This window comes from Nerophis lumbriciformis, linkage group LG06, assembly GCF_033978685.3.
Source record: "Nerophis lumbriciformis linkage group LG06, RoL_Nlum_v2.1, whole genome shotgun sequence".
NCBI lineage: Eukaryota > Metazoa > Chordata > Actinopteri > Syngnathiformes > Syngnathidae > Nerophis > Nerophis lumbriciformis.
In genome coordinates this window covers 45,608,373-45,634,067 of record NC_084553.2, presented here as the reverse complement: position 1 = coordinate 45,634,067, position 25,695 = coordinate 45,608,373, and the positions used below count along the sequence as shown (strand labels likewise).

The following is a 25,695-nucleotide window of genomic DNA, read 5'->3' as shown; positions in this document are numbered from 1 at the left end:
CCCTCACAATGCGTTTGGGCCTGCCAGGTCTGTCCGGCATCCTCCCCCACCATCGCGGCCAACTGTGATGATCGGTAGAAAGCGCCGCCCCTCTCTTCACCTGAGTTTCCAAAACATGAGGCCGCAAATCAGATGACACAACTACAAAGTCGATCATGGAACTACGGCCTAGGGTGTCCTGGTGCCAAGTGCACGTATGGACACTCTTATGTTTGAACATGGTGTTCGTTATGGACAATCTGTGACGAGCACAAAAGTCCAATAACAAAACACCACTTGGGTTCAGATCCGGGCGGCCATTCTTCCCAATCACACCTCTCCAGGTTTCACTGTTGTTGCCAACATGAGCGTTGAAGTCCCCCAGTAGGACAAGGGAATCACCCGTGGGAGCATTTCCCAGTACTCCCTCGAGTGCATCCAAAAAAGGTGGGTACCGGTACTCTGAACTGCTGTTTGGTGCGTAAGCACAAACAACAGTCAGGACCCATCCCCCCCACCCGAAGGCGGAGGGAAGCTACAGGTATATTTTCAATATGTGGGAAACACTGCTATTATTTTTCTGACAAATGACTGATGGCTCTGTTATTAAACCCCAGAGTTTGATCCCATAAGTTGGATTGACTTGGAAGTTATCACACTACTCGATGCAATCAAAACCCCCACAAACAGTCATCTCTGACTTTCAGCAATATCAGAGCTACTTTGACAAAATGAAAGGCGAGGTGAGCTATTGTGTCTTTCATTTGTCTTAAAAAGGCCTTAGCTCCAAATAGTAAAGAATCCTTTAAATTTATCCTAAATGCATACGGTGAATTGGATCACCCTCAAAATCGGATAATTTGTTCCTTTTTTAAAAAAATTACATTTCCTGAAAGTTTAATCAAAATCCACCCATAACTTTTTGAGCTATGTTACAAAATAACAGACACAGTCAGACAAACCCCAGCAAATACTAACCTACTGACAGATGTAATTTATCGAATGATAAATTACAGGCTGTAAGAGGGTTCACTCTTTGCATCAGTCTCAGCCACTGAGCGTGCTAGTTTTATAACGGAATGAAATAAATGGTGTGAACCCTTTTGTATGTCATCCACTCTCTTTGTCTCTGTGCGGGGAGGTGGGGTCGCTCACTAACATATATGCACAGTGAAAATCAGCCTTAACGTAAACGTAAGGTAACATAAAATATGAACATCATTTGTTCATATTTCTGACATTTACTGAAAGTTTCATCAAAATCTGCCCATACATTTTCTTTAACTAACTGAGACAAACACCACTTATACATAACCTCCTGGCAAAGGTAAACATACTATCCATCATCCATCCATCTTCTTCCGCTTATCCGAGGTCGGGTCGCGGGGGCAGCAGCCTAAGCAGGGAAGCCCAGACTTCCCTCTCCCCAGCCACTTTGTCCAACTCCTCCCAGGGAATCCCGAGGCGTTCCCAGGCCAGCTGGGAGAGATAGTCTTCCCAACGTGTCCTGGGTTTTCCCCGTGGCCTCCTACCGGTCGGACGTGCCCGAAACACCTCCCTAGGGAGGCGTTCGGGTGGCATCCTAACCAGATGCCCAAACCACCTCATCTGGCTGCTCTCGATGTGGAGGAGCAGCAGCTTAACTTTGAGCTCCTCCCGGATGACAGAGCTTCTCACCCTATCTCTAAGGGAGAGCCCCGCCACCCGGCGGAGGAAACTCATTTCGGCCGCTTGTACCCGTGATCTTTTCCTTTCGGTCATGACCCAAAGCTCATGACCATAGGTGAGGATGGGAACGTAGATCGACCGGTAAATTGAGAGCTTTGCCTTCCGGCTCAGTTCCTTCTTCACCACAATGGATCGATACAACGTCCGCATTACTGAAGACGCTGCACCGATCCGCCTGTCGATCTCACGATCCACTCTTCCCTCACTCGTGAACAAGACTCTGAGGTCTTGAACTCCTCCACTTGGGGAAAGATCTCCTCCCCAACCCGGAGATGGCACTCCACCCTTTTCCGGGCGAGAACCATGGACTCTGACTTGGAGGTGCTGATTCCCATCCCAGTCGCTTCACACTGGGCTGCGAACCGATCCAGTGAGAGTTGAAGATCTTGGCCAGATGAAGCCATCAGGACCACATCATCTGCAAATAGCAGAGACCTAATCCTGCAGCCACCAAACCAGATACCCTCAACGCCCTGATTGCGCCTAGAAATTCTGTCCATAAAGGTTATGAACAGAATCGGTGACAAAGGGCAGCCTTGGCGGAGTCCAGCCCTCACTAGAAACGTTTCCGACTTACTGCCGGCAATGCAAACCAAGCTCTGACACTGATCATACAGGGAGCGGACCGCCACAATCAGACAGTCCGTTACCCCATACTCTCTGAGCACTCCACACAGGACTTCCCGGGGTACACGGTTGAATGCCTTCTCCAAGTCTACAAAACACATGTAGACTGGCTGGGCAAACTCCCATGCACCCTCAAAGACCCTGCTGAGAGTATAGAGCTGGTCCACAATTCCACGACCGGGACGAAAACCACACTGTTCCTCCTGAATCCGAGGTTCGACTATCCGGCGTAGCCTCCTCTCCAGTACACCTGAATAGTCCAATAACAAAACACCACTCAGGTTCAGATCCGGGCAGCCATTCTTCCCAATCACACCTCTCCAGGTTTCACTGTCGTTGCCAACATGAGTGTTGAAGTCCCCCAGTAGAACGAGGGAATCACCCGGGGGAACACTCTCCAGTACTCCCTCGAGTGAATCCAAAAAGGGTGGGTACTCTGAGCTGCCGTTTGGCGCGTAAGCACAAACAACAGTCAGGACCCGCCCCCCCACCTGAAGGCGGAGGGAAGCTACCCTCTCGGCCACTGGGTTGAACTCCAACGTGCAGGCTTTGAGCCGGGGGCAACAAGAATTGCCACCCCAGCCCGTCGCCTCACTGCCGGCAACGCCAGAGTGGAAGAGAGTCCAGCCCCTCTCAAGAGAACTGGTTCCAGAGCCCTTGGTGTGCCTCGAAGTGAGTCCGACTATATCTAGGATCCGGAACTTCTCCACCTCACGCACTAGCTCAGGCTCCTTCCCCCCCAGCGAGGTGACGTTCCACGTCCCAAGAGCTATCTTATGTAGCCGCATACTAAGAGTTTAAGTAAATATTGTTTGATCCTACCCTTTAAGCTACTCCAAAATCAGGTGGGGAACTACTTGTAGCTCACAAGCTACCCGTTAAAGATCTCTGCTTTTGAGTGTGTAGTACAAAATGTGGCACATCTTTAGGGGACTGACAAGCATGTATGCAGTATGTAAAATTTTAGCAAAATTATTTGAAAGACAAAACTATTTGAAAGACATTAAAGACACTATTAGTCACAGACCATTTGTCTAATGACGATGAAACTGAGAATGATACAAGCCAGCATGTCTTCAACAACATTTTGAAGACAACCCATATAGGCCATCACAAATGTCAACTACCTAATTTTGATTAGATTTAGATCTGGGCTCTTGCTGGCCCATGAAAAAACCTTTTATTTTATTCTGATAGTCTTTTTTTTTGTGGTTGTATTTTTTCTATCCGCTATGCAAACAATGGGGCACCTACATTTTTTGGAAATATTTACTCATACCAACAATCAGTTCCTATTTAAAGACTGCTCAAAACCAACCATTTGTCATTTTTTAAGCTAACAATACGCCCGTTTACCACCGCAGGAGCTTTTACAGGAACGTTCCCATTCACCCTTGTTTAAATCAAATACCTCCTGCCTTTCCACCAAAAACTACCAAGGTTGATAAAGTTTCAGAGGAACTATTTCAATTCCTGTAGTGAGGTGGTACTTTGAAAAGTTCCTGCAGGAACCTCGGAGCGGCAGGCTGTGCTATTGAACGCTGATTGGTTGAACACATTTGAGGCATTCCTAAAACTTTGCATTCAACATTTAAGCCACCATTAGACTGTGCAAGACAACATAATTGTTTTTATTTCTTGTTTATATTAGTATTAAGATAGATGGATAGGAGAGAAAGAAGAACGAAAGTAGGTGGATAGGAGAGAAAGAAGAACGAAAAGAACTTTCGACTTTACAGGAACTTTAGTGGGGCCTCTGTGTGCTGTAGAACGCTGATTAGTTAAACTTTCTTGTACTCCTGGGCGGATAACAAATTTTGCTGGATGATGTATTGACCTACAAATTATTATTGATATACGATATTATTGCCAACATTATTTTGAGACCCAATTAACCACTGACGTAATGAGAATAAAATATATTGCAAGTATACCCTTTCAAATGCAATAAACTTGTATTTCTCATAATTTTAACATGGTAATGGGAATGCAAACTTTTAAGTATCCATTTTTAATAAAATCTACTAAAAATAAAATATACTCTTGTCAGAAAAATGTTGCACTTGAATAGAATTACAACCAAAAGCAATAAAATAAGTTATGTCGCTGTTGAGTTGTTTTAGACAGCAATGTGTTATACAAGTTTAGATTGCGGTATGACGTTTCTTAATTGGTAAAGACGTTAATGTTGCTTGTTCTCATGTTAGCATTTAAGCTAGCTAGCAAGCTAACGCTAGTCGGTCTACAAGTTTATCAAAGTGCAGTTATCAATCACGTTTTTCGATCATTTTAATTTAATTTTAATTTAATATGGTAATACTAACCCGTAGGGAGTCGTTATCATTATGCCGTTTATGTGCATGTAGTACAAATGCCCATGGCTGCTGAAACTTATGCGAAAGAACGACTGCCTTTGTAACCCATAACTACGCATGCATATGGTGCTTATCGTCGACGCTGGATAATATACCGACTCCATCTTCATTTATCGTTCGGTTAATCGACTTATCGAATATCGGGCCTGGCGTACTATCTTGCAGTGTTTTTACTCAGCCGTACTGTTGAAACTACTTTGCAGGTTATTGATTTTTACATAATTAATTTCGGTATGCAAAGCTACGAGACGTGGATGGAACAGACTGTTGTAAACGTATTTACAGAAGAATGTAAAGTATTTGCGTGGCGAAGTTGGTAGAGTGGCTGTGCCAGCAATCGGAGTGTTGCTGGTTACTGGGGTTCAATCCCCACCTTCTACCATCCTAGTCACGTCCGTTGTGTCCTTGGGCAAGACACTTCACCCCTTGCTCCTGATGGCTGCTGGTTAGCGCCTTGCATGGCAGCTCCCGCCATCAGTGTGTGAATGTGTGTGTGAATGGGTGAATGTGGTAATACTGTCAAAGCGCTTTGAGTACCTTGAAGGTAGAAAAGCGCTATACAAGTATAACCCATTTATCATTATATTTATTTAGCTGGACTTTGAAGCGATGACGCAAGCTGCTCTCCGGGACCCTGAGATTTTGTTGTTTGGGGATGTATGTATATCAAATAAAGGAGGTAGTAAGTAAACAAGAAGAACGAAGGTAAATCACATCAAATAGTCATTATTTACTTTGTTACATGCTGTAAAAGTAGTCAGTGACATGCCATTTGTGTAGTTATTAGCCTCAACCAGAGTGAACTGAATGCTACAGTAATTCCAACAAGCTGACGCTAAATCTGATGTTTGTGTTGTCGCCGTGAGATAAACACTGACATTTATTATCGACATACTTTGTTATTTACACTGTAATGGACTATAAGGACTTGCCTCAACTCATGAGTTTGTTTACTGAGAGTATGACTTTCTGACTGTTGGACACTGAGTATGGACAAACCTGACTTTTTATGTACAATTTGGTACACTTTGTTTTTTAATTATATGCTTTTTTATCTTATTGCTTTGTATTGTATTTACTTATACTTAAGAAAAATAAATATGACTATGTGTCTGTTTATTTACATGTTATCAATGTAAAAATATACCACCACTCATCAATATGTCATCAGCCTGGTTTGTATAAACTACCCTGAACTGTGAAATGAGGTGGAAATACAAACTATGGGTCTTCAGGAACCTGTAGTTCCAGGAACTTAAAGTTCCTGAACCTTTTGTGGAAAAAAAGGCCTTCAGTTACAAAATGACTGTTTTGGGGGAATGCCAATTTCTTTCCAGAGCCCATTGCTACTTCCAGTCTTGTAATTGCTTTGGCACAAGGCAGATACAAACAGGAAAGGTGAGCATACCGCTGATGTCTAGTGTAAGGTTAGCAGGGCGTGCGTTTTCTGCAGTCAAACCACACGGAGGGAGAAGATACTAAACACAAAATGTATCGAACAAGTTAAGAATATGTTGCCATTACATAGTCCTTTGTCGAAGCACAACACACACCTTGGTTGTCATTAAACATTATCAATATGCTGCTCATTCCAATTCAGGTTCTTCAATCCCCGTGATGGGAATGTTTAACACATTGTTCCCGTTGCCTTGGTAACATGGCCATTTTCCCTTCTGGTTAATAACTCTTGTGCCCACTGATGACTGCTCTCTGTCATCCGTTAAGCTTGCCTGTGCTACACATTTTCTTCCTTGGCAAGTGTACTTTTCTTCTGTGATGTGAAAGGGGAAAACATACTTTGCCACAGGGCAGCTCTGATAATTGTATTTCCTAACAGTGTCTGCTTTTTGAGGCGCCATAGCTAATATATATTAAAATACATCTTGCTTCTTTCTGCAAAAAATGACAATGTAATATTTGTTCTGCAGACAGAATTCAATGTGACCCAGTTATAAAAGCATGTGAAGTCTTTTTTATCACATTGTAATTCCAAATAATTAATATCAAATGATAATGTTCCTGCAGAGACTTCCAAAGTTCATTCGACCCAAGACTTGTAATATGCAAACTTTGCATGTTTCCAAGTCAAAGGCAAACTTTGGAAAGTGGGGGACAGAATGTCCTGCAGGCAACATAATTGAAACAACATTAGACGCTAAAGCTGTATTGTCACACCTGAAGAAATATGAGCATGTTGTCAACGTTAGAATGCATTGCAGCATATTTGTTTATGGAAACTGGCAGTTTTTGGTTCACGCTCTCACAGAGGTATTGTTTTTAACAATATGTATGTGGTTGTGGTTTTCAGGGGTGTATAACTTGACTGCATCACACGGAGACGAGTCAAAAGTATAGCCACAATAAGCATTTTGTCAAACGTGAGCATTTTTTACATCATAGTTGATTTTGTGATCTTATTTGAACATTACAAGATAACCAGTCAGCATAATGGGCTATTGTTATTGCTGCCATGCAGGAATCAATTTGGTAAGTGATTTCACTGCCTTAAAGGGGACCTATTATGCAAACCTACTTTTCTTACCTATTGGTATGTTTTTTGTGTATTTGGGGTCTGCATAAGTCCTGAAAATTTGAAATCAAACCATGGAGGCATGGCAGAGATATTTATCCAACAATCTTGCCTTCATACTTTAAACGAGCCGTTTGGAATTTGCCCCATTTGTGACGTGTTCCCCATTCCCCAGGTTTACTGCCAGGAAGTTAAATGGTCTGTGTAACTTTTAATTTGGTATATTACTCTTATTTAAATTTGGAGATTAATTTATGTTACGCAGTAATTATTATTTAAATAGTATAGGACCAAATTATAATTTTAAAGTAGCACATTTGTTATATTTTGTTATGTATTTTATTTATACAGTCCTGCATTATAGTTCTGTACATCCGAATAGGAAAAGGACAAGGGTTGAAAAGAAAAGATGAACGCGGCGATGGGCTACGGTCCGTTTTAAAAAATCTAATAAAGTGCCATACTGTCGATGTAACTTTTCCTGTTTTATCCACAATTTGTTTGATCTCTGCAGCACCTATTTTTACTCTTTTCTCACTCCATGCAGAGAATCAAAAACGAGACAGCAAGATGGCGCAACCAAAGTTGATAGTTGGTACTGTTACACGATTGGCTCTTTAGCATGTCCCTCCCATTGCTCACCGATTACTTCGTGTTCTGCTAGGTTACAAGACCACTAGTGCCTTTGTTCATGCAGCCGACCATGCTTCATTCTTTCTGGTTTCTTCAGACCAAAACACATTTTTTTATTGATGTGGATTAGATGTCTATATATTGATATCGTTTTATCGGCCCAGCCCTACATGCAATGTCCTGATGAAGAGCTACTTATAGGCAATCAATCATCCTTGCAATGCAAAATGGATTGTCTTATTGACTGTCACTGTTCCCATTTAGCACAGTACTGATTTGCATTCCTGCTTTTGCATTTCCTTTACACATGCAACACTTTTAAGCTCAGACTGATCTTGACATGCAAATAAACAGGTTTTCATCAATTTGCTATTGCTGTTGTTAAGCCTCTTTTACATTCTGATGATCTGAAACTGCCTTAAGGACGTATGGTACCACCTGTTGATTTGACATCAACTCGACAGCCCTCAAATATGTTTTGTTGCAGACAGTGATTAATTCTTGTTTTTAATAGGGCATATAGATTGCTTTGGGATAGATATATATATATATATATATATATATATATATATATATATATATATATATATATATATACGAGTATTTTTTTCCATATATATATATATATATATATATATATATATATATGGAAAAAAAATACTCGTCTATTTCTCTGCTAGCATTGCTCAGACCTTTTATTCTTAATTTCTTTCTGATGTGTGTAGGGATGATGTTCGAAATCGGTTCTCCCGGTTGTTCGATAAGAAAAGAACCGATTCCATGGACTCGAATCCCTTTTTGAGAACCGGTTCCCGTTATCAAGGCCACTATAGTAAAGAAAAAGAGTTGGTTCTTTATTCAAATCCCTGGGAACGAATCCCTTCCCACTTACAGGAAATGCCCTGTGGGACTGCAATGTTATGCCCATTTGATTGTAGACTCTTACTGCCACCTTGTGGCGATATGAAAATACTACGCGTCATTAGTTTGGGCACTTCCGGGTTGGAGAGACAATTGAGAAGTAGACAAGTTGTGTTAGCTCTTACAAGCCTTGGAAAATATGAGTCTGTAAGTAAACTGTTTAACTTGTTTATGTAAGTCAATATTAAGGTGGAAAGTGGTTAAGTTTGATACTAATATGTTTATTGAAAAACGATTTTTGTGCACTGTTTCGATGGATGTTTTGAGGACTTAAAATGGCTGCCAGTCGTGTATTTCCACCATCGAAATAGTTTCAACACTCAGAAGTATTTGTTTGATGATAGTACTGTATATTTGTGTGAAGCTAATATTTACATATTGTGTATTACATTTCAGTATGTTAATTGAATCACATAGCTTATACATTTGACAATGTGTGTATTTCAGTTTTTAAAAAAAATAGTCCAGTGCAAGACAAAAGTAAAGATAGGAAAAGACAAGCAAGATCAACAACAATAAAGAGCCTAAATGGATTAATCTGTTTTGGATTGTTTGTTAGCTGTCTGCCAAGCTGTATAACCTCAACACGTATAGTGAGGGCAAAACAGGCAATATGCAATTATTGCCAGGCTTCGCTCTCATGTGAGGGGGGAAGAATTGTTGATTGATGACTGTGGTGTTCTTAGTGTCATAGTGTGTGTAGTTAGTATGTTCCAATAGCAGCAGAATTGCACTTTTTGGATTATTTTCAGTTTTGTGCCCAACGGACTGATTTTATTTAACACTATATTATTATTTATACACCTATAGTGATCACAGAGACAGGTTGTTTTTGTGTTACTGTATATATTTGTTTTTCTGAAAAATCCCACTTAATATACTTTGGGTAACAACAGTCAATATATATGTATATATATTTTTTTAGGGGGGTAACAGTCAATATTTATTTATTTATTTTTTATTTTTTTTTAATTATAAAATAAAAGTGAGCTTTTGTTAAACCAAATATTGTGTTTTTTTCCCCATATACAACAACCTATCTGGATTCGATAAGAGAATCGATAAGGAATCTGTTCAATAAGAGGATTCGATAATGGGCTCGAACTCGATCATTTCTTATCAAACATCATCCCTAGATGTGTGCTTGTTTTTGTCCCAGGCTGCATGTTATTATCACTACTGTCCATATACAGCACCTAGCCCTTTGATAAGCGTTGGAGCAGATGTGGCGCAGTTAAGCTTGTCAGTGCTTTTGACTTTGATCGTGTGTGTCTTTGCAAACTGCTGGCAAGACTCAAGCTGCTGCTCTCAGTTGCATTTGAATGATTCGTGCTCGTATACAAATGGAGTGCTCAACGCCATACAGAATAACAATGGGAGTGTTTTTTTTTTTCAAATGTTTTTTTCTACCAGTATTCAAATTAGCTGTGAGTGTGTTAATGTGCAGCTTTTGCTATGGTAAACATGGCCGATCTAGCTTGTGTGTCCATCCTGCATGGATTAAGGGGCTAGTTTATATGAAAGTGTGCGTGTTTGCATGTGTGTTTTCTATCGTCCCATCTGCCTTTGTTAAAATAGAAACACTGCTGTGTTCAAATCATTGAAATTTGATTATTTGCCTGTTTTTTTTCCACACGAGTGAGGAGTCTCTCAAAACACATCCAAGCACCATTACTCTAATGATGGCCAAGGAAATGAGCGACATATTTGCCAACAATGATGATACATTGTCCTGCAGTGCTGCAACCGTGTTTGCTCTAAATGGTGTGTTAGCTACCAAAGCTAACCCCTTGCTGCTGTCCTGGAGGACATTTTCCATCCAACATAACTGAGCGCTGATCTGCTCCTGGGCCAGAGACATAGAGATGAATGAGAGGTGCATGTTTGGTGTGCTAGCATGTCCTGGCCAAAGGAGCCCATTTATGGGCGGTACTCCAACATGATGGCAGGCGCTTGTAGCCTCCTGATGATAAGAAATCCTAATCTAAATCTGACCTGTTACGTAATTCACATTTTCCTCGTGCAAACAAACACAAGAGAGGTCACGGGCATGTGGGGAAGAGAAAGGGATGAAGTGTTGCTTTGTGCCTACGTAATAGTGCAAAGTGCATCAAACAAGCTGCTTATTTCCACCTAACAGTTCAGTTAAGCTCGCCATGGTACCCTTTGGAACAATAAACCCTGATCAAGCATGTTGTCATAGCTACATTAGCCTACATTAGCCACTTTCCCACAGAGATCTTGAAAAATACATACAACAGATACATAGGTCCAGCTTTTTGTCACCCGTGCATTCCCCAAAAAATGCTAGTAAACAGCAGTGCATCTATTAATGCCTCACTACACAAGCGTCGTACTACAACCTTTACCCCAAAGAAAGTGAGGGGAAAAGTTGTAGTGGAATATTTTGGGTCCCTTTAGAAGGTTGACAAAGAAAAACACATAACAAACAGCCCAACCGTACTGCTCGACGTCAAACATGACTTTAGATACTATATCATATCGTTGTGGCTGGTACTCCTAAAGGAGAGTAATACTGTACTGTTTTTTTTATATACTTGTAAAAAAGCAGATCACTTCCTGGTTTCTGAAGGATGACAGACAATGTTAAGAACTAACGTAAAGTCCAACTGAAAATAAACAATGCTGCAGTCTGTCAACGAGTCAACGAATGGCAGATAGCATACTGAACTTTACCTGACAGTATAATGCCTGATACAAGTTGTGTTTGACAGCTTTTTTGGGTTACTAATTGCCATCTACTGTAAATAGTGCTAGTAGATGTGCGAAATATATACGATATAAATAATCTAAATTAGTTCGACAATGGAGCTTTTTATACTATTGTTATAATGTGGTAATGTATGTGGATGCCACATACTTGCTAATTTGACAGTGACTAGTAGAGGTGGGGGGAATAATTTTTTTTAGATGCATCGCAATTCCGACTTGGACGATTATAAAATTGATTATTAAACATCGATAATCGATGGATTTATTGTAAATAAAGTAACGCAGACAGTTATACAATTTGGCTGACTGCAGCAAGCCACCTCTCCCGAATGATGCGACCAGCTCCTTTATTATAGGGCACTTATGTTCCAGGTTTGCACATATTTCCATTATTTTAATTAATGTGATTGGAATTAACTGTTTATTACAAATGCACTGTTTTTAAAAGTTTCAAGTAATAAAGGCTTATTTAGTGAAACGAAAAGTAATGTAAAACTGCATCAATGTGCATTAATTAAAGATTCGTCAATAATAGTTTTTTAATCGAATTGTAGCTCCTGAATCGTAATCGAATCGTGAGGTGCCCAACCATTCCCCAGCGAATGACCGTGTCTTCAAAGCAATGCAGTACTCTTGCTAGCAGTTAACGTCCCTTTACAGTGCAAAGCTACTTCTAAATCAGCAATCCTCACCTCTAAGGTGGCAAATAAACTGTTTCTTACAAGTATCATCCCTAAAAGGACGAGGTATGGCTAAACATGCTACACTAAACACCGTAGGTTGATATGCTAACCGCAAGAGAGAGCTCTTGAATGTAAACAAAGGTGGGCGGAATGATACGAATATCAATAGTAACGATGCCAAGTATAGTATCCGGTCGATACTACAGTATTTCGATGGATATTTTTTAACATTAAAAAATATCTTGTCATTGTTTTCAAACTCAGGAGATGAGTCTCTGGACACAGGAGGGCTTTAAGAGCATAATTAAGAGCAGAAACCAAAGGCTTAATTCTAACAATTTTAATATGTATTAATGTTGTTGCACTGTCATCTTGTGTTTTTGATTATAATTGTGATCAAAAATGTAATCATTCAATAATCTTGAAAATTTTAAGATCAGTATCAGCAGTGGTATGACCAATACTGGTCAGATGATACCAAGCTAATGAAGTAAGTGTCCAGACATCAGAAGAATAAATACATATTACATTTTAATAGAAATGTAGAGAGAACCATGTTTCAACAGAAAGTAACCAGATATTAACAGTAAATTAGCAAGTAGTTTATTATTAGTTTTGAGAAATTAATACAACCGGAAATTGTTATATGTTCCCGCATATGTCAGCAGCCTAATTACATAACCGTTTTGAAATGCTTCTACTACTGTATTACTACCATTTCCATAATATTATATGCATCCATCCATCCATTCTCTACCGCTTGTCCCTTACGGGGTCGTGGGGGGTGCTGGAGCCCATCATGTTGGTATATATTGTTATCGCAGGAGGCTGCAATATATATTGTGATATATATTTTAGGCTTTTTTCGCCCATCCGTAAGTTAATACCTGTAACATTGAGTAATCACCTTATTGTTCACATAGAAAAAAATATAATTTTAAGCACTTCCAAAGTCCCTGTTTTGGAGGTAGGTTACACATTACAGGAGACCAATAATGTGCCAGCCAGTAAGGTTTTAGTCATAGGCCAGAGAGTCAAAAGCTTTCAGGAAAAGGCAGCACTGAACATTGACCCTTACCCTTCACATAAGGCCTAATGATTGGTAACAATGTCTGTAATCACATCAGTTGTATAGCCAACCATGAGATTAAAAAAACAAATATTTCTGAATATTTGAGCATGTCTCGACCATTTGTTTTTGTCTAGCTCTAATGATATCTACCAGTTTACTAAATATGCTACAGGTAACTAAAAGATCTTGCTCTCTTTATTTTTTTCTACCTTTAGCTTTCCCGCCAGTGTCTCTTTGTCTTGTCGTGCATCCCGATCACCTCCCTGCCAGCATCCATTTAAGCTTTGCGTCTTTGTGTGTGTGTGTGTGTGTGTGTGTGTGTGTGTGTGTGTGTGTGTGTGTGTGTGTGTGTGTGTGTGTGTGTGTGTGTGTGTGTGTGTGTGTGTGTGTGTGTGTGTGTGTGTGTGTGTGTGTGTGTGTGTGCGTGTGTGTGCTTCATAGGAATACCCTATTCAAGCATGAGGCCTCAATCCAAACCCTCCATCACTAGCCCTTTTGTCCACCATTGCACATGTGTGTGTGTCTGTTTTCAAAGGGTATGTAGGATGGGTTGGTTGTGTGTCACTGTGCCTGTGTTTTTTTTAGTATTCATGTTTTTTTTTCTTACACATGCACGCCTTCAGGGTGTTAATGTGTGCATGCTCTAAGAATTCTCCCTCTTAGAAAACCGCAATCTGACACAGACCCACGCCTATGCATTTGGGTGATTTGGACTTTAGGCGCTGGTTATGTAGCGGTTGTTTCCCCTTTCTGTCTTCATCATTGATGACTTCCAGCCCCATCGTCATCCATCTACGTTTCTCACCTCCTTCACAGAGCATCACCTTTAGCCCAAATCTCCCAAGTGCAGAGCCAAGTGGTTAGAGAGTAACCGCCCCCTGCTTGCACTTGTGCAGCCTGCACATAAACATGGAGGAGGTGAACGACTGTCACCTTCAGCTTTCACCTTTGTCATACATTACCGCAGCTTGCTTTATTTATTATTTCATTATCGTGCGGTTGTTGAAGCTTTTGGAAAACAATCTACACGATCCACCTCATTCAGCCTGTGTATTCAGCCTACAGCTGGTGAACAGAACCCAATCCCCCCCCCACACACACACCCAACCCTTCTTGTTTTGTGTTGAACTGCATCGCTCTCCACGTGCAGCAGCAGTAGCATGGAGGAGGGGTTCCCCTGCAGGAATGTGTGTGTGTGTTTTTGACTGGCTGGCGGATTGCACTAGACACTTAGCACATAGTGTTTTTGACGCCAGCTGTGAGAGACTCCATGGTTCTAGCCAGACTAATGTGGTGGAGTGTACTCTGGATGATTGCGTAGAGAAAAAAAACACCTCCTTTTTGCCCATTTTGTTTATATTATATTTGTCAAATGGGCTTTTATGGCTGTTTACCGTTTAGTATGGCAGCCTGGATGTCTTTTAATTGGATTAAAGTCAACTTGTGCTATTCCCAAAAAGGTAAGGTCCAGATTTAAATAAACTATAGGACTATATGTGCTCTTCAGCCATGTTACAGTCACAAAAACACAACACAGCAAGACAACAGTAGCACCGGTACATTACGCCCCATGTATGAACAACAATATTTACAATATTTTTTTAGGAGCGCAACAGCACTTTTTTGGAATTTTGCCTATCATTTACACAATCATTATGTTAGACGAGAATATACATACAAAAGTCAGCTAACAACGGAGGTAATGGGAGTCGCTCGATTTCTGCCTGAAGCGCTCTAAAAACATCCAAAAATGTCCAACGTTTGTATACATGTTGTGAGTATATATGTAATGTAGTAACAAGCACATTCATAGTAATTTAATGTTAACGTATTTTGATCATTTAAAGCATATGGCGGCACATTTATTTATTTCAACAACAATAACAACAACAAGTACTACTAATCATGGCAGACTCCCATGAGAAACAACGACTACTTCGGGACACATGATGATCCAGAACCATATATTTTTGAGCCTGAATGTATGGAGCAGTGTTTTTCAACATTTTTTGAGCCAAGGCACATTTTTTGCATTGAAAAAATGCGGAGGCACACCACCAGCAGAAATCATTCAAAAACGAAACTCAGTTGACAGTAAAAAGTCGTTGTCGCAATTGTTGTATACGACTTTAAACCATACCGCCCGAATGCAGCTGAGATAGGCTCCAGCGACCCCGAAAGGGACAAGCAGTAGAAAATGGATGGATGGACTTTAAACCATAACCAACCATCACTATAGCTCTTGTCTCAAAGTAGGTGTACTGTCACCACCTGTCACATCACCCCCTGACTTATTTGGAGTTTTTGCGTGTTTTCCTGTGTGTAGTGTTTTAGTTCTTGTCTTGCGCTCCTATTTTGGTGGCCTTTTTCTCTTTTGGTATTTTCCTGTAGCAGTTTCATGTCTTCCTATGAGCAATATTTCTCGCATCTACTTTGTTTTAGCAATCAAGACTATTTCAGTTGTTTTTATCCTCCTTTGTGTGGACATTGTTGATTGTCACGTCATGTTCGGATGTACTTTGTGGACGCCGTCTTTGCTCCACAGTAAGTCTTTGCTGTCGTCCAGCATTCTGTTTTTGTTTACTTTGTAGCCAGTTTCGTTCTGCATAGCCTTCCCTAAGTTTCACTGCCTTTTCTTAGGGGCACTCACATTTTGTTTATTTTCGGTTTAAGTATTAGACACCTTTTTACCTCCACGCTGCCTCCCGCTGTTTCCAACATCTACAAAGCAATTAGCTATCTGCTGCCACCTACTGATATGGAAGAGTATTACACGGTTACTCTGCCGAGCTCTAGACAGCACAGACACTCAACAACAACAACACATCATTTGCAGACTATAATTACTGGTTTGCAAAAAAAATGTTTAACCCAAATAGGTGAAATTAGATAATCTCCCACGGCACACTAGACTGTATTTCACGGCACACTAGTGTGTTGAAAAACACTGGTATGGAGGATGAGCTAAAAGTTTAAGAAGCTGAGTGATAAGCAGGTCCAGCACATAGTACTTTTGCTAAGTGCTAAACAAGAAATACGAACTACGAACAAAATAAAACAATCACTTAAAAAATGTCTGCTCTGATGGGATGTTCACATCTTCCTGTTTAGCTAGAGAATTAATCATAATCCTCATGCAAAAATGAAAAAAACGTATTTTCTTGTCTATCTCGCCATCTCCGTGTCGAAGTTCAATGTTAAAGTTGACCAACTTCTCAGTTTCTGCCCACAACCTTCTGCTATACAAGTGAGAGGCATTATTTACAATATAGAATTAACTTTTAGCAGCTCACCGGCTGAGTATGTCAATAGCTGCATAAGCGAGTTACCTGTCTGTCCACGGCGCCGCTAAAAGTAGTTCCTCTGCATTAGCGCTTATAATACCACTAATAACTTGGTTAATATTCAGTTCACGACATTAAAATGGAGTATTGTTGGCAGTTTTTGAATGTTTTTAGAGGGCTTTATGGCCGCTATAGAGTACTCCCAATAGCTGCATTGCTGGCCACGTTGTACTTGCCGTATTTTATGAAATAGAATGCATATAGAAATGGAAAACATACATTATTGTCTTACATAGGGATTGTGATTGATGGGCACAATTCCAGAAAAAGTGTCGTTCCCCTTTAAGCAATATTATAGGCAAAATAGGTATAGAGTGAACAGAAAACTACAGAATAGGCCATGGATTGAATCATATTTGCGATAGACTCAGAGTGAAAGCCATGCCATCATAATGAATGATGTTTGAAAACAAATAAGGATTATTTGTGATGTAGGAAATGATTGTGAGATGTTGTCCTAGTCATTAATAGGAAATGTGTATGCGCAGGGTTCAACAAGGTTGGATCAAGTTCTGAGCCAATTTGTGTCTTTGATTGGGTTTTGAATTGTTCAGACACTTATTTTTCTGTCAAAAAATGTCATCAGGTGTCAGCATAGTTTTGGCAAGTGACAAATGTAGAATCCTTGGCAGAGGTCTGCACTTTTCTGAGTGCTCTTCTTTCAATTAAAGCAGCAGAAGCCAGAATGTTTAAGTATGTCTGGTCCTGCTGCCCATAATGTAACAAGGGTGGAAGGGGATGGGGGTTCTGGAAGCTGGTCGTTAGCCTCTTTTTATGCAAAGTCGCCACAGCTTGTATAGCAAATTGATCAGCTGCAATGAATAGACAGTGCTGCATTCACATGCGCATAAATGGAACAGATGGAACACTCATTCAAAATGCAGATGCTGCCTCTGTCACTAAGCACCGGATCGCTTCACAAAATACATTTGTTTTCTATGATGTTGGACTCTACAGAGGCGATCTCTGCGCTAAAGGAATGAATACTACACTGATTCGTCCAGTTCAGCCATTTCGTTCTTGTTTTTTCCACCTTTTAATTATGACTTGGTTTGAGGACAGTATATTTTTCGACACAGATTGAGCCTTTGTTTCCTGATTATTTTGGCGCTATTTGTATTATGTCACTTCATTTTTACTTCCGGGTCACATGGCTTGCGTCAAATCAGAAATCAACAATTGGCAGATTGTTTGCTATCCGTTTTTATCCATTTTCCAATTGTGCACAAAATTGTAAATTGGAGAAACAGTTTATCCATTTTTCATTTTGGGTGTGAAAATAAATATTAAATAAGTTAGTTATTTTTTTATAGTTTTGGTTTTATTTTGAAAAATGAATGAACAAATCCAACCATCCATTTTCTGCCGCTTATCTCTTTTTCGAGGTCGCGGGGGGTGCTGGAGCCTATCTCATCTGCATTATACACGGATTTGTAGGGTACCTTTCTGAGAGCATGCCGCTTGTTAGCAAACCTCCACTGCCAGCGCAGAATCACAGATGAGCTCACCAACCTTCCTAAAATGACTTATCTGATTCATGCTGGTGTGGTTAGGGATAGTGCTAAAAAGTTATTTATAGTAATGCAGGTCTCGAATTGTACCGCGGCAACCACGGCAAGTGCCACGACTGCCCTCGTCTTTCGCCGTAGTGCCCAAAAAATTGACCAACATTTGCGGCAAGAACATGCCGTGACCGTCCTTGACCTTTTTACTTGTTAATGGACGAGGGATGTAACAGTAAACGGTATAATGGTAAATTTCAATAGTTAGTAATACCGTTTAATTTTTTTATTAATGAAAAACCGTCATTTATTAATGCATTTTCGGCAAGAGGAAGTCAGGCGCATGCGCACTAGCGGTGTTTGGCTGGATAATCATGGCGGACCAACGACATCGACTTTGCTTCGAAAATTTCCCCTCGGAGTAAACGGAGCGAAGCGCTTGGTTTAACGTAATTTTCCCTCGCTTCCCGCTGTGCGTTTAAGAGCGCACTGCTGTGTTTAAGATGGAGACAGGTGTGGACAATATTGGAGACAATTGTCCCCAGACTAAAAGTAGACAGCAAAAGAGAAAACTATTTGATGTTTTGCAGTAGGCGATGTGTCGTGAACGTTGTCACAACTTGTTTATAAAGTCTTTAACATGAATTGATTATGTGGACCCCGACTTAAAGAAGTTGAAAAACTTATTCGGGTGTTACCATTTAGTGGTCAATTGTACGGACTATGTACTGAACTGTGCAATCTACTAATAAAAGTTTCAATCAATCAATCAATCAATCAATTACTTTGATTACTGGGATGTTCACTTGTCCTTTATTTAACTGAAAACTGTATCAGTGTTCAAATAACATCAATACTGGCTAAAATGTTTTGTCATCTCATCGAATTGAACGCAGGCTTTGGAGATTGTGCATTCGATGTGAAAGGGATCACTCCGGGGTTTTTTTTGTTGGCCAAACTGTTGTACTGAAACACTAGGGAGGCGTTGGAGAAGAACAAAACTTGTTTATTGGACTTCATCTTCATTAGCCAAACTGTTTCATGTTTTATTTTGATATCAAAAAATAAACCCAAGATGGGTTTTTTTTTTTACATATATTTTGTTTTTTTCATGTCACTAAGGTGTTACTTTAAAAATCATTCATGTGACACATCATTTTGTTAATGTTTTATTGTGTATAGTTAATTCCTAGATGACATATTTCTGCTCAAACTCTTAATGGATCTGTCCCGATACAGCATCTACATCTTCATATGAATGTACATCACTTTAAAAAAAAAACTCTGTCAAAATGTCATAATAGAGATAAAGGCATCATGTAATGACAAACAGCTGACAAGTTGATGTTATTAAAGAATAAAAAAAACTAATATTTGTCTATAAATATATGGATAACGTTTATCTATAGTCTATTTAGTAGACATTACAAATGACATGATGGTATTACGTTCACACCCCAACACTGCTTTACCTAACAATCAGTAATGATTATTTCAATATTGATAACAATAATCTTAATTAATACTTTGGCCATAATTGGCAGCCCTAGATCTCCTACATAAACACTATTTTTTTAGGCCTGGTAATGACGTACAGTTGTCCAATAAGTTCACCATTGTTAATGTTCAAATAACAGTCATTGTCTTGGATCTTTATCTGTACTTATTCCACAATACGGGCAGATCCACCTCGGTACAGCCTTTATATATGCCTACTTTGTGGTTGTGCCTGCATGTGTTGGAGAGAGCAGACGGTGACCCCTGCCACTGCACTGAGTTAACATGGAAGGTAAATGTATTCCTACTGAAGCAACCAAACTGGAAAAGTTGTCACACACCCTTAAAGAACTAGCCCTTTTAAAGCTTAACCAACAGAGCACACAGAGAGAACAAACCTCTACCCAGGCTTGAACTTTTATCACCTAATCAGTGAATGTAGGATCTTAAAAACACTTCTTCTCGACCAGGGATGTCAAACAATCGGCCCGCCGCCCGCGAACAGGTTTTTCAACATTTTTAATGTCTCAGGGGTCCCACAATAGTGTATTGGAAAGTGTGATGGCCTAAATCTAGTCTTGATGATGGAATTTGGACTGTTTAAGAGTGCACATAAAACCTCTTATTTTGTGTGTCTCTAGCTTTAATCAATCTCTCCATGATGTCGCAATGCCACGATTACGCCAATTCATGCTAATTTAACCAATCTGGACAAATTTTCCAATCCCCACACATTTTGGCCAATCGCCGACATTTTCACCAAACAAATTTGTCTCAGCAGCACTCAAACACAATGTAACTGTTTAACCATAATCACATCTTCACTTCCTTGTTTACACTAACAGAGATTCATTAATTCACTAATTTAATACTGGTCATTAGGAATGTAACAATAAACAGAATTAATGATAATTGCGGTAAAACTCCAGACGGTTAGAATTATGGATTTAAATGAGAATTATCACAAAAACGAGATTTATAACTGTACTTTGATTAACTCCAGAATGCTAACATGAAAATGAGACATTGAAGTCTTTCTGCACTTTGATAAACTCACAGACCAACTGGCACAAGCTTGCTAACTTAAATGTTAACATGAAAATGAGAGAGATTAACGTATTTTCCCATAAAGAAACAACATACCCCAATATAAACGTATACAAACACATTGCTGTGAGCAACAAACCTATTCACTTGTACACATCTCTTCATGTCTGTAATGATTGTTCTATACTCAGAAGAAAATACAAGACAGACGTGTTTTTGGTTGATAGTTTGTTTTACAAACTTTGAACGCATGTGTGTAAACATGCCAGCAGATGGAGCACACTATTAGTTAAGATATGTAGTAAATACAGTAAGCCTAAATTTACACTTCATGAATGAAGAATATATTATACATCCATCCATCCATCCATCTTCTTCCGCTTATCCGAGGTCGGGTCGCGGGGGCAGCAGCTTAAGCAGGGAAACCCAGACTTCCCTCTCCCCAGCCACTTCGTCCAGCTCCCCCCGGGGGATCCCGAGGCGTTCCCAGGCCAGCCGGGAGAGATAGTCTTCCCAGCGTGTCCTGGGTCTTCCCCGTGGCCTCCTACCGGTCGGACGTGCCCGAAACACCTTCCTAGGGAGGCGTTCGGGTGGCATCCTGACCAGATGCCCGAACCACCTCATCTGGCTCCTCTCGATGTGGAGGAGCAGCGGCTTTACTTTGAGCTCCCCCCGAATGACAGAGCTTCTCACCCTATCTCTAAGGGAGAGCCCCGCCACTCGGCGGAGGAAACTCATTTCGGCCACTTGTACCCGTGATCTTGTCCTTTCGGTCATGACCCAAAGCTCATGACCATAGGTGAGGATGGGAACGTAGATCGACCGGTAAATCGAGAGCTTTGCCTTCCGGCTCAGCTCCTTCTTCACCACAATTATATTATACAGTATCTCACAAAAGTGAGTCCACACTTCAACTGTTTTTCTAAAGTATGTGGAATACTAGAAATGTAGTTTGGATATACTTTAGAGTAGTCAATATACACCTGGTACACAAAATTTAATTTCCTTTAATGATGTATTTTAAGACTATTTGTATTGTTGACTTGTTTTCAACATAAATTATTTTTAATTGTGAATATTTTGTTTTTCTTATGTGTATGCTGAGATATTGTTTTTAGTATTTTCCTTTCAGTAATACACGTGTACTTAGTTGTGGCTGAATAAACCCTCACTTGCACATTTTTGTGTGCTGGGTTAGTAAAATGCTTTTCCCAGTATTTGTCTCTATATTTTTTCATTAATTACTTTTTCTTCATAATTATAATATAAAAATTGCTGGAGGAAAATTCCTAACAATTTTTCCAAATTTCACTTTGTCCTGCAATTTTATAGCAAAAAACACTTACAAATTGTATTTCTGGGGAAGAACTTACCCAGGTATCTATCAAAAGGCTTGGGATATCCTAGGGGGACTAATGATAAATTGCTGTTAATGTTCAAAAATGTTTGATTTATGATGCAAAGAAAGCATATTTTGATAGATTTGTTGAAATGATTTGCTTTTTTTGGTAAGGGTTATCAAAAACACTGATTACAAAGTCATAAATCACAAGCTTATGCAAAGATAATGGAAAAAATAAGCTATGAAACATCGCAACTTATGTTGCAAAATGATGCATTTTAGGCGGCAACAATCAAAAAAAGGCTGTGAATCCTGGAGGACTGTTTAATGCTAATGAGCTGTGTTTGTCCACACCTGTCCCCAACCTTACAAAGGGTTCTTCCTTGAAGTGGTGGGCGTAAACATGGCGTGGGCTTATGCTGTTGGGGGCGGTTCAAAGGCAGTATCATGTCCATGGTAACGGGGGAGTTTCGGAACCCAGAACTTGAAAAACGATCGTTTTGAGCACCTCATCTCTCAGAAGTGGAGCAAACAAGTGAAGCGGAAAGATTCTCTCAAATTTAGTGGTCGTAAACAGACCGTAGGGACACATATTACTGTACGACATCATTAATAAGTAAATTTTTGCTTAATAGGGGATTTCTAATGCTTATAAATGCTCTTACTTTGTGTTTTCTAGACGCCACAGAGGAGTTTTTCGAGTATGACGCGGAAGAGTTCCTGGTGTTCCTAACTCTGCTCATCACAGAGGGACGGACGCCAGAATATTCAGTGAAGGGCAGGACCGAGGGGCTGCATTGTCCACCAGCCCAGTTGGCCATGCCACCTCTTCACAAGCATGAATGCAGCGATAAAGTGCCCCAGGTAAGACAAGTGCAGACTAAGGCTGCAACTAATGATTATTTTAATTGTGGACTAGTCAGTAATAAAAATGTTGATCAGTCGACTGGTCAAACAAATATTTATACATGTTTGAGGTCCCAACTTGATTGTAACTCATTTTCAAAAGCTATTGTAGTAATTTGTAGCAAAATAAACATAAATTGCTTAGGACCTAAGCAATGTATGGTTTGTTTTTGTTACAATGTGGCCATGGTTAAATTGAAACATTTTTGCAGCAAATTCCTAAAAACACTAGAGGGCTCCTGTTGTACAGAGGAACCTGGACCATTGTAAACACATTAGCAGATATTTGCATTGAAATGTTACCCTTGCTAGCAAACATTAAACACTGGGGTCCAAACCTGTAATTTACATAACCGAGGTGTTCCCCAGGGCACTCCTTTAAGTCCTCTTTTTTGGCAATTACAATTTGTTTTCATGATCTGATTTATGTAAGTAAGGTGTTGCTGTTGTCTGTAGCTGGTTTACTTCAGATACAGTCAGTCGTCATTTGTTCAATGTATTTAGTTATACTAATAGTGTTCCTCAAGTTTCCCTTTTAGGTCCTCTTTTTTTTTCATAATTTGGGCTATTTAACCAAGTTCAGTTAAAAAAAAAAACTCCTGAGTTAATATATTAGCAGAAGGTCCCCGGTTTTGGAATTACTTTTTAATTTTTTAATTTTTTTGTCCTGTCCAGCTACTCAGGCAAATCATATTGTTGATGTAGATGCCCATATTTGCTGTACAAATTTACTTTACAAAAGAAAAGTGTGGGATACTTCTCTTGTATTTGACTTTATTAAATGGATTTATAGTATTATTTGGCGCAGCTGGACCGGAGCAAAACGGGATAGAAAGAGAAAAAAAAGGAAGACATAGGGGGAAATTGCGGGGGTAAGAGGGGATAAGACAAAGAGACAACAACAACAACTCCGTTTTGGAATTATGAGGTAAATGGATCTGGACATCATCTGCAAAAAAATGAAAGGGGATTTTCTGTTTCTTAAAAATGTATCCCAATGACAACATGTAAAGGGAGAATAAAACTGGGCCCAAAATTTATCCTTGAGGCACCCCACAAGTAAAAATGACCTTTTTAGAGGAAAAATGTCCAAGGTTTACAGTAAAAGACCTGTCTGTCAGATAAGCCTGGAACCACTTTAGGACAGTGCCTTTAAGACACTGATTCAGGATTCAAGACGAGATATTGTGGGCAACAGTGTCAAATGCTGCTGTCAGTTCTAAAAGCACCAGAATAGTTTTTTTAGTTTTTATTGCCATTGTTTGAGAACGGGTTCACAAACTAGGAATTTATAAATAGCACAGCCGAGCTACCAGCGTCAGCTGCTAAAAGAGGGTACCGGTAATTAATTTTTTTTAAAATAGCTGTTTCTGTGTTGTGATGAGATTTAAAACCTGATTAGAATTTTTCGCAAATCTCATTTAAAATAAGGTGGCACTGCAGTTGAGTATAAACCACCTTCTGAGTTTGACTTTTCAAAGTTTACTGACTGCGTGCTTATTTTTATGAAATTGTTTCCACACTTGTGTTTGGGTTTATATTCTATCTCCGGTAACTGCTTCTGCCTCATGATTAACTCTGTAATGTAGGTGGGGCTTAGCAGTACATAATAACTCTATGGAAATACAGTAGTACCTCAATTTATGAGTGTAATTGGTTCTGTGATGGTGTTCTTAACTGAAAACAGTTGTATCTTAAATTGTTTCCCTTAAAATTGATTTGAAATCAATTTAATCTGTGCTTGACCCCTTCAAAACAGCACCATTTTCACACAGTCTTAAAAATAAAAACCAGGTTATAGATACAACTATTTTATGTAAAACATTGGAATTATTTTATGTAAAACAATTCAATAGAATATAATAGAACCAACTACAGTAGTTTGATGAATAATAATGTACAGCCTTTACCTTGGAAAACAAACTTCTATGCCTGGTATCTCCCCCCAGCTGCTTCTCTGTCAAACACATCAACAGCAGCTTGTCCATATTTTCATGGATAAATGTCTGCTGTTTTAATATTATTTTATTGTCCTTGGCTGGCTTTACTGACTCATTCTGCTTTAGTATAGTGCAGAGTTTTTCACCAAGTTAGCTCTGTCATGTTTTTGAAGGATACTTTCTTTAAATCAATTAATATTTTCCACTTTTTCTTAGCTTTGTTTTTCACACTCACTTTGCTTTATGCCAAACTGTAGTTATATGGTAATGCTAGCGAATAAGACCAGATGTTTTGGGCCGATCTTACAGGGTTCACTGTGACATTTGGTACGTCAACTAATGGCAGGGATGCTTGTACCTCAAATTTGTGGTTGCAACTTAAGCAATAACAATTAGCCGTGTGGAGTCTCTTATCTCAAAACACTCTTAAGTTGGACACTCTTGAGTTAAGATACTACTGTATATGAAAATGTAATCAAGCTGCACGTGAACAATATACAGGCGGGGGTGCGTGAGTGCGCGCGAAGATGAGGTAGATAACCTCGACTTGGTCATTTGAAAAGTAGCTCGCCAGCTGAAAAAGTGTAGGCACCTCTGATCTGACTGATTGGTAGCACCTGCCAGAAGGCAACAGTTGGAACTTGGAAGCAGGGGTTTCTTAGGTGAATGGAGTCTTGAGCAATATCCCTAGCTCTGCTGAGGTGGCGAGAAGCAGCAATAGTAGCTGGCAGCCAATAATCTTTCCAGGTGCCCTCACCACTCTCTGCAGTGATGGCTGAGATACAGTAGGTCAGGAAGGGTTCAATGGCTGTCCGTAGAAGGCCGTCAGCAGCCTC

General features: G+C 39.8%; 1 protein-coding gene across 1 annotated transcript in view; it reads left to right on the top strand.

The window, feature by feature from the left end:
- Positions 1–25,695, top strand: part of atosa (atos homolog A) — a 73,254-nt gene that overhangs the window by 28,949 nt on the left and 18,610 nt on the right. The window contains exon 2 of the mRNA XM_061964457.2: positions 22,693–22,877. Within this exon, the coding sequence (XP_061820441.2) occupies positions 22,693–22,877 (185 nt within the window). The remainder of the gene's footprint in view (positions 1–22,692; positions 22,878–25,695) is intronic.